At 44.0% G+C, this 16,448-nt stretch overlaps 1 protein-coding gene across 1 annotated transcript in view; it reads left to right on the top strand.

The window, feature by feature from the left end:
* The window catches only part of DNAJC7 (DnaJ heat shock protein family (Hsp40) member C7), a gene marked incomplete at both ends in the record, with an annotated part of 49,218 nt that overhangs the window by 22,359 nt on the left and 10,411 nt on the right, over nt 1-16,448 (top strand). Inside the window, 6 exons of the mRNA XM_080714066.1 lie at nt 3,283-3,407; nt 3,767-3,880; nt 8,346-8,414; nt 12,212-12,330; nt 15,501-15,654; nt 16,161-16,325. Of these exons, the coding sequence (XP_080570192.1) occupies nt 3,283-3,407; nt 3,767-3,880; nt 8,346-8,414; nt 12,212-12,330; nt 15,501-15,654; nt 16,161-16,325 (746 nt within the window). The remainder of the gene's footprint in view (nt 1-3,282; nt 3,408-3,766; nt 3,881-8,345; nt 8,415-12,211; nt 12,331-15,500; nt 15,655-16,160; nt 16,326-16,448) is intronic.

The following is a 16,448-nucleotide window of genomic DNA, read 5'->3' as shown; positions in this document are numbered from 1 at the left end:
GTATTCCCAGCATTTGGGAGGCTGAAACAGGAGGATCATAATGGTTCATGGACAGCCTTAGCTACTTAGTGAAGCCCTTTGCAACTAAGTGAGACCTGTTTCAAAGTAAAGAATAAAAAATAGGGCTGGGGGTATAGGTCAAAGGTAGAATGCCCCTGGGTTCCATCCCCAGTACCACAAAAAAGAAAGAAAGAAAAAAACAGAAAATGGCTTTTAGGGGTAAAATTAAGTCTTATTTCCATGCTTAGTTTGTCAGCAAATTTTAATTCCATGTCAGCGTTCTTCTCACCTAACTTGCTTATAGGCTTTCTATCCCAGCTCACCAAATGCAATATTATTTTATTTTTCTATCTCAGCTTCCCAATTAACTGGGATTACAAGTATATGCCACCACGTCTCACCACAATTTTATTTTAATATCTCACTACACAAAACATAATTTGTTAAGAAGATAGACCGCAACCAGCATTGTGGTACATGCCTGTAATTCCAGTATATGAGATGCTGGGACAGGAAAATTGCAGGTTTGAGGACAGCGTCAACAAGTGGTGAGACTCTCAACAATTTAATAAGACCCTGCTTCAAAAAATAAAATAAAGCTGGGCATGGTGGCCTATGCTTGTAATCCCATACTTGGGAAGCTGAAACAGGAGGATCACACAGGTTTGAAGCCAGCCTCAGCTAGTGAGGCTCTCAGCAACTTGGTGAGACCCTATTTCCAAATAAAATATAAAATAGGTCTAGGAGGCCGGGTGTGGTGGCACACGCTTGTAATCCCTGCACTTGGGAGGCGGAGACAGGAGGATTGCTTAGGTTTAAAGCCAGCTGCGCCGGCTTAAGAGACCGTTTCCAAATAAAATATAAAATAGGTCTGGGAGTGTAGCCCGGAGGTAGAAGGGTTCCATCCCCAGTACCACCAAAAAAAAAAAAAAAAAAAAAGGTCTGGGAGCGTAGCCCAGAGGTAGAAAACCCTGGGTTCCAGTCCCAGTACCACAAATAAAATAGGGCTGGGGATGTAGTTCAGAGGTAGAATGCCCCTGGGTTCAATTCCCAGTACCACACACACGCAAGATGCACTGCTCTTTCACCCTAAAAGATAATCATTGTACTTATTTTTTACTTGTGGGGTTGGGTGTTGGGATTGAAATCTGGGTGTCATACATGCCAGGCCATAAGCTTATCTGGCTGTCCCCCAGCCCAACCAGTGCACTTGAAAGCTATAACTTGTACTTGGGAGGCTGAGATAGGAGTGTCACAGGTTCAAGGCCAGCTTCAGCAACTAGTACATCCACAACTTAGTGAGACCCTGTTTCAAAATAAAAAACTAAAATAGGACTAGAGGTATAGCTTGGAAGTACAGTGTCCCTGGGTTCCAACCTACTACAACAGTTTTCATTTTTTTAATTTTTGGTGGTACTAGCGGTGGAACCCGGGGGCTTTTCTACCTCCAGGCTATACTTCCAGACCTATTTTATACTTTATTTGGAAACAAGGTCTCACTAAGTTGTTGAGAGCCTCACTAAGTAGCTGGGGCTGGCTTTGAACCTGTGGGGTTTTCCTGTCTCAGCCTCGCAAGTGCTGGGATTACAAGCGTGCGCCACCATGCCCGGCCACTACAACAAATTAATTCATTAATAAGAGCCTGGCGTGTTGGCGCACGCTTGTAATCCCAGTATTTGCGAGGCTGAGACAGGAGGGTCGCAGGTTCAAAGCCAGCCTCAGCAACTTAGTTGAGACCCAGTTTCCAAATAACAAATAAAAAATTGGGCTAGGGTGTAGATTGCAGTTAGATTGCCTCTGGGTTCAATCCCCAACACCAAGAAATAGGTAAGTAACTTGCTAAATGTCCTAGTAGATGCCTGTAATCCCAGTATTTGGGAGACTGAGACAGGATCACAGGGTCAGTACCAGCCTCAGCAATTTGGCAGGGCCCTCTGCAACTTGGCAAGACCTTATTTAAAAAAGAAATAGCACTGTGGGTGTAGCTCAGAGGCAGAATGCCCTGTGTTCAATCACCAGTACCACACAAGAAAAAGCTATAACTTAGCTGGGTACAGTGGCACATGCCTGTAATCTCACTCACTACTCAGGAAGCAAAGGCAGGAGGATGGCAAGGTCAAGGCCAGCCTGGTCAACTTTGCAAGACTGTCTCAAAATAATAAATAAAAAGGGCTTCCAGCTATACCACTCCTGGGTATCTTTCCAAAGGGGTTGAAACCAGAGAACTACAATAATGTATGCATGCCCATGTTCATAGCAGCACAATTCATGGTAGCCAAATTATGTAACCACCCTAAGTGTCCATCAACAGATGGATGAATTGCAAAGTTGTGGGACATCCACACAGTGGAAATCTACTCAGCAGTGAAGAACAGAATTGTGTCATTTGTATGAAAGTGGAAGGACTTGGAGAACATTATGTTAAGTGAGATTAGCCAGTCACAGAAAGGGAAGGGTCCTGTGTTTTCTCTGTGAGGAAGCGAGGCAGCAGTGGGGAGCCAGAGGGACTCGAGGTAATGGAAGAGAAACCTCAGTGGAGCCAGGGAGGGTGGTCTAGGAAAAGAAAAGGGGAGAGTGCAGAGCAGTGAAGGAATTGCTACCATTGACGATGTGAACATATGTGGAAATACCAGAGTTAATCTCAGTATTCTGTACACAGAAGGGGAGAGGCTGTGTGCATGTATGTCACTGTCAACATGATTTATGTTATGATATGAGACTATAATGTACCTATAAAGGCATATTTAAAAGGGGGGAGCCAAGCTTGGTGGCACATACTTGTAATCCCAATACTTGGGAGGCTGAGATAGGAGGATAGACGGTTCATGGCCAAGCCGGGTGTTGTAATCCCAGCATTTGGGAGGCTGAGACTGGAGGATCGCAGTTTGCAGATAGCCTCAGCTACTTAGGCCCGCTGCAACTCAGTGAGACCCAGTTTCAAAATAAAGAATAAAAAATAGGGCAGGGGATGTAGCTTGGAGGTCGAATGCCCCTGGGTTCCATCCTCGGACCCACACACACACACACACAAAAGTAAATAAGTTTTTTGTTTTTTTGGTTTTTTTTTTTTTCCTGTGGTACTGGGGTTCCTGGGAGCCCTTCTACCTCCGGGCTACACTCCCAGACCTATTTTTAATATTTTTATTTGGAAACAGGGTCTCTTAAGCCAGCATGGCTGGCTTCGAACCTGCGCAATCCTCCTGTCTCTGACTCCCAAGTACGGGGATTACAAGCCTGCGCCACCACGCCCGGCTCTTATATGTTCTTTTATCTTTCCTTTAGATATGTGTCCCAAAAATGCTAGCTATTATGGTAATCGAGCAGCCACATTGATGATGCTTGGAAGGTTCCGGGAAGCTCTTGGAGATGCCCAGCAGTCAGTGAGGTTGGATGACAGTTTTGTCCGGGTATGTAACGTTGCTCTAGTTGTGTTCCTCTAGCCCAGGGTTTCGCAGTCTTGACACTTGTCATTTAGGTTTAGATAATTCTTTCTTGTTGGGGGGACTACCCTGTGACCTACAGAATGTTTAACGGCATCTCAGGCCTTTAACCACTAGATATCAGTGGCACTCTTTCTCCCTGGTTGTGACAACCAAAAATGTCTCCTAGCAGTGATAAATGTTCCCTGGAAGACAAATTGCCGTGGTTAAGAACCGCACCTTTAGTCGTTTTTAGCCTGTGTTGGTTTAGTGTGGGTATTGATGCTGCTCTTGGCTCCTTTCTGCCCAGCCAGTCATGCTCCCTTCTGTCTTTGTGTCTCCTTTAGGGGCATCTACGAGAGGGGAAATGCCACCTCTCACTAGGGAATGCCATGGCAGCGTGTCGCAGCTTCCAGAGAGCTCTAGAACTGGATCACAAAAACACTCAGGCACAACAGGAGGTAAGGATTTGAGCGTGTTGGTGCTAGTGTGGTGTGTGTGTGTGTGTGTGTGTGTGTGTGTGTGTGTGTGTGTGTGTGTGTGTTACTGAAGATTGAACCTAGGAGCATTCTACCTCTGGGTTTTGCCCCAGCCCTTTTTATATTTTATTTACTTATTTTATTTTATTTTGCAGTATGGGGGATAAAACCCAGGGGCATTCTACCTCTGAGCCATACCCCCAGCCCTAGTTTTTATTCTTTATTTTGAAACAGGGTCTCACTGAGTTGCAAAGGGCCTCACTAAGTAGTAGCTGAGCTGTCCACCAACCATGATCCTTCCTATCTCAGCCTCCTGAATGCTGGGATTTCAAGCATGTACCACCACTCCTGGCTTATATTTTATTTTGAAACAGAGTTTCTCTAAGTTGCTGAGGCTAGCCTGGCACCTGTGATCTTCATATCTCAGCCTCCAGAGTGAGTGTTCAGGCTACAGGTGTGTGCTGCCATGCCCAGCTCAGTGCGATATATTTTGAAAGAGTAATGACTTGAAAGTCAAAACTGAGGCCGGGTAGCGCACGCTTGTAATCCCTGCGCTTGGGAGGCTGAGACAGGAGGATGACACAGGCTCAAAGCCAACCTCAGCTACTTAGTGAGGCTCTCAGCAACTTAGTGAGACCCTGTTTCAAAATAAAATAGAATATAGGTCTGGGATTATAGCCCGGAGGTAGAAAGCCTCTGGGTTCCACCCCCAGTACTGAAAAGAAAAAGAAAAAAAAGAAAAACTGAGATCTAGTCCCATTTCTGCCATCAACCACAGCTGTGTGACTTTGATCTCTGAGCCACAACTTCCTTATCTGTAAAGTGGGTTTTGAACATGATTTATAGCTTTTTTTTTTTTTTTGGTGCATTATATTCAAACATCATATTGGGGTAAAAAACTTGTGTGTACAAACATGTACTCATCGCTGATTTAACCCCCTACCCAATTCCCACCCCATTCCCTCCCAGTCCCTCCCTGATTTATAGCTTTTTAAAAACTCTGAAAATAGAAGCCAGGCATGGTGGCACATGCTTGTAATCCCAGTATTTAAGAGGCTGAGACAGGAGGATCACATGTTCAGAGCCAACCTTGGCAACTTAGCTAGGCTTTCATCAACCTAATGAGACCCTGTTTCCAAATAGGAAATAAAATTGGGCTGGGGATGTGCCTTGGAAATAGAATGCCTCTGGATTCAACCTCTAGTACCTCCCCACCAAAAAATTCTGAAAATTGGAGGGCTTCTGAAATAGGCAGATACAAGCCAGGCATGGTGGCACAGGCTTGTAATCCCAGGATTCTGGAGGCTGAGACCAGAGGATAGTGGTTCACAGACAGCCTCAGCTACTTAGTGAGGCCCTCTGCAACTTAGTGAGAACCTGTTTCAAAATAAAGAAGAAAAAAAATAGGTCAGGGGGTGTAGCTGGGAGGTCAAATGCCTCTGGGTTCCATCCCCAGACCCGCAAAAAAATTTTTTTTTAATTATTATTATTATTATTATTATTATTATTATTTTTTTTTTTTTTTTTTTTTTTTTTTTTTTTTGGTGGTACTGGGGTTCCTGGAAGCCCTTCTACCTCCGGGCTACGCTCCCAGACCTATTTTATATTTTTGAAACAGGGTCTCTTACGCCAGCGCGGCTGGCTTCGAACCTGCGCGATCCTCCTGTCTCCGCCTCCCAAGCGCGGGGATTACAAGTGTGCGCCACCACGCCCAGCGACCCGCAAAAATCTTAAAAATTAAAATATAAAAAGACTAAAAAGAGGGCTAGGGCTATAGCGGGCTAGGGCTATAGCTCGGAGGTTCAGTGCCCCTGGGTTCCATCCTCAGTAACACACACACACACACACACACACACACACACACACACACACACACGCTACAAGGCTTAATTTGAATGAGGTTCAAGAATTTGAATAGTAGCCTGGCTGGTGGTGCACTGCTGTAACTTGGGAGGCTGAGACACTAGTCTTAGAAAGGTAATGAAACCTTGTTTCAGAGTAATAAAAAGGATTGAGGGTGTAGCTTGGGGGTAAAATACTGCTTGTTTCAATCTCTAGCACCAACAAAAAAATTGAGTAAACCAAGCATGGTGGTGGTATATGCTTGTAATCCCAGCATTCCGGAGGCTGACACCTGAGACCTTGTTTCAAAATAAAGAATAAAAAAATAGCCGGGCGTGGTGGCGCACGCTTGTAATCCCAGCGCTTGGGAGGCAGAGACAGGAGGATCGCACAGGTTCGAAGCCAGCCGCGCGCTGGCTTAGGAGACCCTGTTTCCAAATAAAAATGTAAAAATAGGTCTGGGAGTGTAGCCCAGAGGTAGAAGGGCTTCCAGGAACCCCAGTACCACCAAAAAAAAAAAAAAAAGAGAGCAGGGGGTGTAGCTTGGAGGTCAAATGCCCCTGGGTTCTATCCCAGACAGCAAAAACCTTTTTTTTTTTTTTTTTTTTTTTTTTGAGTAAGCGGGGCATAGTGGTTCGTGCCTTTAATCCTAGGTACTGGGGAGGCTGAAATTCTAGGCCAATATGTGGTGATTTGGTGAGGTCCTTTTTTTCTTTTTTCTTTTTGGTGGATCTGGGGATGGAACCCAGGGGCATTGGACCTCCAAGCTACACCCCCTGCCCTATTTTTATTTTATTCTTTATTTTAATTAATTAATTAATTTATTTATTTCTTTATTTTATAGTGCTGGAGGTGGAACCCAGGGGCTTTTCTACCTCTGAGCTATATTCCCAGACCTATTTTATACTTTATTTGGAAACAGTGTCTTAAGTTGCTGAGAGCCTCACTAAGGTAGCAGAGGCTGTCTTTGAATCTGTGCAATCTTCCTGTCTCAGCTTTCCAAGTGCTGTGATTACAAGCGTGCCCCACCATGCCCAGCTTTGGTGAGATCTTCTTTAAAAATTAAAAATAAGCCAGGCAGGGTGGTACATGCTTGTAATCCCCGCGCTTGGGAGGCTGAGACAGGAGGATCACACCGGTTCGAAGCCAGCCTCAGATAATTAGTGAGGCTTTCAGCAACTTAGTGAGACCGTGTCTCCAAGTAAAATATTAAATAATAAAAAAAAAAAAGGCCTGGGAGTATAGCCTGGAGGTAGAAAGCTTCTGGATTCCACCCCCAGTACAAATAAATAAATAAATAAATAAATAGCCAGGCGTTGTGGGACACACATGCTTGTAACCCCAGTACTTGGGAAGCTGAGACAGGAGGATCGGATCGCTAGTTTGCAGCCAGCCTCAGCTACTTAGTGAGGCCCTCAGCAACACAGTGAGATCCTGTTTTAAAAATAGAAAGAATAGCTGGGCACAATGGCACATGCTTGTAATCCCAGTGCTTGGGAGGCTGAGACTCCAGGAGGATCGCACAGGTTCGAAGCCAGCCTCAGCTACTACTTGGTGAGGCCCTTTGCAACTCAGTGAGACTGTTTCAAAATAAAGAATTTAAAAAATAGGACTGGGGGTGTACCTTGGAGGTAGAAGGCCCCTGGATTCTATCCCCAGTATTGGGGGGGGGGGATAGAATTTTTAAAAATCAGGCTAAGGTGTAGTTCAGAGGTAGAATGCCCCATCCCATCCCTAGTGCCAAATAAATAAATAAATAGGTAAGTAAGTAATTAAAAAATAAAAAGGGCTGGGGATGTAGCTCTGAGGTATAGTATCCCTTGATTTAATCTAAATCATCACAAAATAAGTGAATACATAAATAAGAAGAGTCTGGGGTATACCTTAGTGACAGAGTACTTTTTAGCATGCACAGGACCTAGGGTTCAATCCCCAGTACTGCAGTTAAAAAAAAAAAGAATTTGTGTAAATTAAGGCCGGGGTTTGTAGCTCAGGGACAGAGTGCTTACCTAGCATGTATGAAGGCAGAGACTATTCCCCTCAAAAAGGATTTTGGTAAATTCAAATCCTGATTAAACTGGTAACAGTTAAAATGTTTTAGTTCCATCTCCATATATGTTCACTTTACTCTTGCATACATTTTATTGAGAATCTCAAAACTTGCAGTCACACCCTGCCAAAACATTGTTTTTATTTACAGACATTAAGGCATGGTTCTTTTGTTTGGGACTTGATGTTCAAATTGAGGGTGAAGTTACTTTGGTTTTTTCTTTCTTTTTGTGGTCTCAGGGATTGAGGCCAGGGCCTCTTAAGTGCTAGGCATTTTGTTGCTCTCTCGCGAGCTATTTCTCTGGTCTGAGAGTGCAGTTTAGATCTTAGTGTTTCTATTAAGGAATCTTGCCCATGTCTTCACCATTTTGACCTCTGAAAGCCCTGAGCTGCAGATTTTCTTTTCTTTTTTTTTTTTCCTTTTTTTTTTTTTTGGGTGGTGTGGGGTATAGATAATTTTGAAAGAACAGATTCATTAAGACCTTGTTGATTTTTTTTTTGTTTGGTCTACAACTTTATTAAAACTTTCATTTATCTGATTTTCCTGTGTAGTTAGAACGCTAATGCAGTCATGGAATATGAGAAAATAGCAGAATCAGATTTTGAGAAGCGAGATTTTCGGAAGGTAAAGTACAATTCTAAGACGATCTTACCTACCCTTTCTTACAAAGTTCGTGTGTGTGTGTGTGTGTGTGTGTGTGTGTGTGTGTGTGTGTGTGTGTGAGAGAGAGAGAGAGAGAGACAGAGACAGAGACAGAGACAGAGACAGAGACAGTGTTTGTTGAGTTAGTCCCTGTTGTTGGTGTATGGTAGTATCCCAAAACTTATGGCTAAATAAAGAAAAGCCAGTGGAATTAAATACTTGGTTTGGGTATTCCATTTTTATTTTAAAAATGAGTGTAAACTTTTCGTTTTATGTAAACTGGGAGCTTCTATAAGGGGAGGTTCACTTTACATTTTGAACAGAGTAACTTGTCTCCCATCTTTTTTTGTTATGTATTTATTTATTTTTGCATAACTAGGGGGTTGAACCCATGGGCATTCTACCTCCAATCTACACCCCAGCCCTATTTTTTATTGTTTATTTTGAAATAGGGTCTCACAAGTTGCGGAGGACCTCGCTAAATAGTTGAGGTTGACCGTGAACCTGCAGTCCTCCTGTCTCAGCTTTCCAGGTACTGGGATTACAAGTGTGTGCCACCACACCTGCCTATTTCCCACCTTTTTGATGTTAGATTGAGCCAGGCGTGGTAGCAAATGCCTTTTATCTTGGTACTTGGAGGAGGCTGAGACGGTAACTTAGTGAAACCCTGTTTCAAAATAAAGTTGGTAGGATGCCCCTGGTTTCCATCCCCAGTACCACACAATTAGACTGTCTGATAGTTCTTAGAAATATACATGTTAAGCTGGGCATGGTGGAGCATGGTTATAATCCCAATACTTGGGAAGCTGAGACAGGGGATCACAACTTTGAGAACAGCCTCAGCAAGTAGTAAGACTTTGATCAATCTACTGAAACCCTATTTCAAAATAAAAATAAAATAGTGTTGGAGATACAGCTCGGAGGTAGAATGCCCATGAGTTCAATCCCCAGTAACACACCCACACTTCGTATGTATGTATATGCATATGTATGTATATGCTAAAAAGAGTTGACATCTGAAATGTGGGAAAGGTATGAGTTCCAGATCTTTCTTTTTATTTTATTTTATTTTATTTTTTTGGTGGTACTGGGGGTGGAACCCAGAGGCTTTTTACCTCCGGGCTATACTCCCAGACCTTTTTTTTATATTTTATTTGGAAAGAGGGTCTCACTAAGTTGCTGAGAGCCTCACTAAGTAGCTGAGGCTGGCTTCGAACCCATGCGATCCTCCTGTCTCAGCCTCCCAAGCACGGGATTACAAGCTTGCGCCACCACGCCCGGCATGAGTTCCAGATCTTTCTAATAAATCTTGGAGTTGTTAATGCCTGAACTGTATAATTCTCATCCTTAGATTGTACTTAGAAATAGTTTTCACTGAAGTTTCAAAATGGGAGGTAGATGTTTCCCAAAAGATTAAAAACCACTGATCAGGAGAGATTTTCAAGATCACATAAAATTAGTGAATTTTATCCAGGGAAGGGAGTTGAGGCTTCTTATGTGAATGTTTTCTTGGTGCTTTCTGTAGCAGGTACACTCAGTGTTTGGTAAAAGGGGCAACAGTTAACCATTCTCAACACTCGCTGTGAAGGTCTCTTATTTGGTGATATATCAGATTAGGTTTCGCAGAGTTCCAGTATTAACTTAGCATTTCTCTTCTGTCCATCAGTTTTAATAACCACAGTGTCTTTGTAGTGCAATTCACGTTTGTTTTGCGTTTGTCTAGAGAGCACTCTGCCTACTGTCACGTCTTCTGAGGTTTACATAGGCAAAGGCTTTGTCTCAGAAGCGATCTTTTGCGCTTCTTTTCTCTCTTGCCTACTCTGGAGCCAGAATCCCGAGTCCTAACAGAATCCTCTGTTTGTGACATCCCAGCCCCCTCCACTGTAGCTCATGGTGATGTCACAAATGAAGAATTAGGATCCTGGCAGGGGAAGCAGATGAGCTTGGAAGAAACAAAGCTCTTCTTTGCCCGCAGCTGTCCCTAGTGGGCATGGAGGTGGGGTGGGGAGTGAAGCGCCGGCCTCCCAGTGAGCAGAGCAGCTCTGCATGTGCCGGTCCTCCAGCCGGTTCTTGCACCGCAGAGCCGTGGCTGCTGGGGTGCTGGCGATGTCCTTCCTTCCCCTCATTCTCTTTCACTTGAAGGGGAGAATCGGCACCACAGCTCTACCTGCTAGCTCAGCGCTCGCACTGCCCTCAGAGCTTTCAGGAGTGTATCCCGTGCCACCCAAGAGACGCCACTGCTGTGCTGATGCTGCAGAATGTCTTGGTGAACAGTTTCTAGCTCACCGGCTTTCCTGTGGTTTGTAATTTCATTTTGAACAGGCACTGTTCATGGTTCAAACCTAGAAAGAAGGAAAGAATACTTGAGCTCCTTCACACATGCCCTCCATCTGCCCAGTTCTCGCCTCAGGTAGCCACTGTTCATTCTCCTGCGCCCAGCCCTCTGTTACTGGGGCTTCAGCTTTCTTGTGCAGTTTTTATAGGTCCTGGGAATTTAACCCAGGGCCTTGCTGCATGTTGGGAAGCACTACCACTGATCTATATCCCAGCCTTCCTTCTACAATTTTCTTAAACCTTTATCAAATACATGTTCTTAGCCAGGTGTGCTGGGTTGTAATCTCAGTACTTGGGAGGCTGAGGCAGGAGGACCGCAAGTTCACAGACAGCCTTAGCTACTTGATGAGGCCCTGTTTCCAAATAAAGAATTTAAAAAAATAGGACCAGGATGTAGCTCGGAGGTAGCATGCCCCTGGGTTCCATCCCCAGTACTTTAATAAAAAAAAATATATACATACCCACATAACAAACATTCTTAGGTTTTATTTTGTTTTGTTTTGTTGCATGAAAGGTGATAAGCCATTCACAGCCGCCGACCCCTTCTGTTTTAGAATTACATTGTGTGGCATGCTTGTAATCCCAGTGCTTGGGCGGCTGAGACAGGAGGATCGAAGATTCAAGAAGAGCTTCAGCAAGTAGTGAGGCTCATCAACCTAACAAGACCCTGTTTCAAAATAAAGAATAAAAAATAGAGCTGGGGTTGTAATTCAGAGGTAGAATGCCCCTGGGTTCCATCCCTAGTACCACACACAAAAAAAAGAATCGCAATTGCCATGATGATCTGTGTTGATGGGATTTATGTTATCACTGCTTGTGAGTTTCCAGGTTTCATGTCTTTCTGATCCTCTTGGCCACATTCTTAGAGGGAATGGGTAGCCTTTAATTCCACATTCCTGCTTTGGGTTGGGTAGTCTTAAGGAGAATATGATTCAGCAAGGATCTCCTAGGAGTAGAAACTTAAACCAAAAATAAGAGCTTAGAACGGGCTTTTTTTTTTCTTTCTTTTTTCTTTGTCATACTGGGGATTGAAATTAGGGGCATTCAACCTTCGAGCTACACCCCCAGCCCTATTTTTTTATTCTTTATTTTGAAATGGGGTCTAAGTTGCAGAGGGCCCCACTAAGCACCTGTGGCTGGCCAGGAACCTGCAGTCCTCATGTCTCAGCCTCCCAAGCACTGGGATTTCAAGCGTGTGCCACCACGCGGACATTAGCTATTTTTTTAAACTTTGATCAAGCTAAGAGTATAGCTCAGTGGTATAGTACTTGCCTAGCAAGTGTGAGGCTTTACAAAAACAAATTTTGATGTTATTTTTCTGTCTAACAGTGGACTCAGGGAACTTCTAAGAGTTTTGAATCTGTCTGTTGCTTTGACCAAACTTAAGTGAAGCTATTTCTGGAGTCGAGGATAAAGATCCTGATTTATTCTGTTCTTTCCCATAGGTTGTTTTCTGCATGGACCGTGCTTTAGAATTTGCCCCTGCCTGCCATCGCTTCAAAATCCTCAAAGCAGAATGTTTAGCAATGCTGGGCCGATATCCAGAAGCACAGTCTGTAGCTAGGTATGTAGGCAGGCCACTGCAGCACTGCGGTGCTGGGTACTACTCAACTGTACTGGCTTGGCCTCTCTTCAGTGGGAATTGTGGATGTGCCTGATAGGACTGATCTACCTCCTGGGACTTAGAGCAAAGGATTGGACCAGATTAGAAAATCAGAGGACACAGTAGGATAGCAGGGACTTGAGCGGTATGTGAAAGAACAGCTTTTGTTCGTTTGTGGTACTGGGATTTAATCCAAGGGCTTTCCACTTCTGAGCTATACCCCCAGATGTACTTTATGTTTTATTTTGGAACAAAATCTCACTAAGTTATGGAAGGCCTCACTATGCTGCTGAGGCTAGCCTTGAACCTGCAATCCTCCTGTCTCAGCCTCCTAAGCACTGGAATTATAGGTGTGCACGACCACACCTGGCCAGGGGCATTCTACCTCAGAGCCACACCCTCAGCACTATTTTATTTTTATTTGGGGGGGCAGTACTGGGATTCCTGGAAGCCCTTCTATCTTTGGACTACACTCCCAGACCTATTGTTTTTTTATATTTTTTATTTGGAAACAGGGTCTCTTAAGCCAGCGAAGCTGGCTCCAAACCAGCGCGATCCTCCTGTCTCCGCCTCCCAAGCGCGGGGATTACAGGCGTGTGCCACCACGCCCGGCTTATTTTTATTTTGAAACAGGGTTTCAAACTAGGTTGATAAGGATCTTACTACTTGCTGAGCCTGTCCTTGAACCTGTGCTCCTCTTGTCTTAGCCTCCCAAGTATGGGGATTACAGTTGTGTACCACCATGCCTAGTGAAAGAACAGATTTTTATTTGAGTTTCTGAGTTTTTGTTTTAGTATAATCCTTTTCCTTTTTTTTTTTTTTTCTTCTTTTTTTCTTTTTGTGGTATTGGGGGGTGGAACCTAGGGGCTTTTCTACCTCTGGGCTATACTCCCAGATCTATGTTGTACTTTATTTGGAAATAGGATCTCACTAAGTTGCTGAGAGCCTCACTGAGTAGCTGAGGCTGGCTTCGAACCTGTGTGATCCTCCTGTCTCCGCCTCCCAAGCGCGGGGATTACAAGCGTGCGCCACCACACCTGGCCTTATTATTCTTTATTTTTTAAACATGGTCTCACTAAGTTGCAGAAGGCTTCACTAAGTAGCTGCGGCTGACTGCGAACCTGTGATCCTCCTGTCTCAACCTCCCAAGTGCTGGGATTACAAGCATGCGCCACATGCCCAGCTAATCCTTTTCCTTCTACTCCAAGGATTGGCATACTATAAATGACCAGTTAGTAAATACTGCAGCCTTTGCAGGCCATCTGGCCTCTGTTATGGCTACTTATCTCCCTTCTATTATAGTATAGAAGCAGCCGTACTTAATAGATGATCAAATGGGTATGGCTACCTTTCAGTAAATCTTATTTACAGAATCCAGTGGCAGAGGGACTGGAGGTGGAGCCCAGTGGTAGATCATGTGCCTGGCATACACTTGCCCTGAGTTCAATCCTTAGCACCAAAAGAAAAAACAGCAGAAGCTGGGCATGGAGATGCATGCTTTTAATCTCAGTACTTGGGATGCTGACATAGGAGGGTTTTAGGTTCGCAGCCACCTCAGCAATTTAGCGAGGCCCTCTGCAACTCAGTGAGATCCTGTCTCAAAAAAAAAAAAAAAAAATAGAGCAGGGGTTATACCTTGGAGGTGAATATCTCTGGCTTCACTCCCCAGTAGTGCAGTAAAAAAAAAAAAAAGTATTTGGCCCTGTGGACTATAGCTTGCTAACCCTGTTCTAGTCAAGTAAGGATTGTGAGACACAAGTATGTTGGGCAGGGGATGTAACTCAGTGGTAGAATGCTTGCCTACCGTGCAAAAGGCCCTGGGTATGATCTCCAGCATGGCCAAATGAAATGTTTTTTGTTTTGTTGTTTTTGTTGTTGTTTGGGGTTTTTGGTGGTACTGGGGGTGGAACCCAGAGGCTTTCTACCTCTGGGCTATACTCCCAGACCTATTTTTATACTTTTTTATTTGGAAGCAGGGTCTCACTAAGTAGCCGAGGCTGGCTTCGAACCTGTGTGATCCTCCTGTCTTAGCCTCCCAAGTCCAGGGATTACACGCATGTGCCACCAGGCCCGGCGCAAATGATTTTTTTTTTTTTTTTTTTTTTTTTTTTGGTGGTACTGGAGGTTGAACCCAGGGGCTTTCTACCTTCAGGCTATACTCCCAGACCCATTTATCTTTTATTAGAAACAAGGTCTCACTAAGTTGCTGAGAGCCTCACTAAGTAGCTGAGGCTGGCTTTGAGCCTGTGTCATCCTCCTGTCTCAGCCTCCCAAGCGCAGGGATTACAAGCGTGCGCCACCACGCCCAGCAAATGAAATGTTTTAAAGATACGGCCGGGCGTGGTGGCGCACGCTTGTAATCCCCCTTGGGAGGCGGAGACAGGAGGATCTCGCAGGTTAAGAGAACCTGTTTCCAAATAAAAATATAAAAAATAGGTCTGGGAGTGTAGCCCGGAGGTAGAAGGGCTCCCAGGAACCCCAGTACCACCAAAAAAAAAAAAAAAAAAAAGATTAAAATTGGTTTGTTTTGGCAAGATTTGAGAAGAGTTCTAACATTCTTGGATACAGAGAAGTTCTAGGGGAAGAACCAGAGGGCATTCTACATTTCCAGTCCTACTTTTTTTTTTTTTTTTTTGTACTGGGAATGGAACCCAGGATCTTTTTACCACCTTTTACCTCTTTTTTTTTCTCTCTCTTTTGTGGTACTGAGGTTTGAACCCAGGGCGTTTTATTTCTGAGCTACACCCCTAGCCTTATATTTTATTTTTTTATTTTGATACAGGGTCTCACTAAGTTGCAGAGGGCCCAAGTAGCTGAGGCTGGCTGTGAACCTGTGATCCTCCTGTCTCAGCCTCCCAGGTACTGGGATTACAAGCGTGCAGTACCATGCCTGGCTCCTGTTTCACTTTTTATTTGGAAACGGTCTCGCTAAGTTGCTGAGAGTCTCACTAAATTGCTGTGGCTGGTCTTGAAGCTGTGATCTTCCTTTCTGAGCCTCCCAAATACTAGCATTATAGGTATGCACCACCACACCCAGCTTGAGTACTTTTAATTCTAGACATGGTCAAGTAAAAAACTGGCCACAAATATCCCAAACCACAGCTGAATGTGACCCTTTCTCGTTATTACAGTGACATTTTACGAATGGATTCCACCAATGCAGATGCTTTGTATGTCCGAGGCCTTTGCCTTTACTATGAAGACTGTATTGAGAAGGCCGTTCAGTTTTTTGTACAGGCTCTCAGGATGGCTCCTGACCACGAGAAGGCTTGCGTTGCTTGCAGAGTAAGTTCGAGGCATGGCGATCTGGATGGGAAGGAAGCTTCCACTTGGAGCCTTTAAGATGGTTAGGGGAAGATTTTAGACTTACAAGGAGTTCAATAGTTCCTCTTCCTGCTTTTTAAGGTTTTTGATCCTTTCTCAGATATGACTTCAGGACTACTTTTATTTCTCTAAGATATATTTGATTATATAGAATCAGATCCTTTTAAAATCTGTTTTTTTCTTTTTTCTTTTCTTTTCTCTTTTTCTTTGCTCTTCAGTAAAGTTAGTAATGCTTGACCTGGGAAATGGAGACAAGCCTCTGTTGACAGGTCTTATTGGTGGTGACCTTGGTGGATCTTGTTTTGCCCTGTGTGTACTGTCCAGAAGCACAGTGAGCAGTTAGTCGTTAGGGCTGAAGGGTCAGGGCGCTGCGCTGCTGAAGTGAGGCGTTGGGATGAGCTGTGGCCTCACTGTGCCCAGCTCACGCTTTTTTGGATGTGAAAGTCTCCCCTTGCTTTACTCTTCAGAATGCCAAAGCACTGAAAGCAAAGAAAGAAGATGGAAACAAAGCATTTAAGGAAGGAAATTACAAGCTAGCATATGAACTGTACACAGAAGCCTTGGGGATAGACCCCAACAACATCAAAACAAATGCTAAACTCTACTGTAATCGGGGTACTGTTAATTCCAAGGTAAGTACTCAGATTTTTTATTTTTATTTTTTTTTTTTTTTTTGGTGGTACTGGAGGTGGAATCCAGAGTCTTCTACCTCCGGGCTATACTCCCAGACCTTTTTTATATTTTATTTGGAAACA

Source organism: Muscardinus avellanarius, assembly GCF_963383645.1.
Source record: "Muscardinus avellanarius genome assembly, chromosome: 16".
In the NCBI taxonomy this organism is placed as follows: domain Eukaryota; kingdom Metazoa; phylum Chordata; class Mammalia; order Rodentia; family Gliridae; genus Muscardinus; species Muscardinus avellanarius.
The sequence above is the reverse complement of the archived record's forward strand: the minus strand, read 5'-3'. Positions and strand labels throughout refer to the sequence as shown.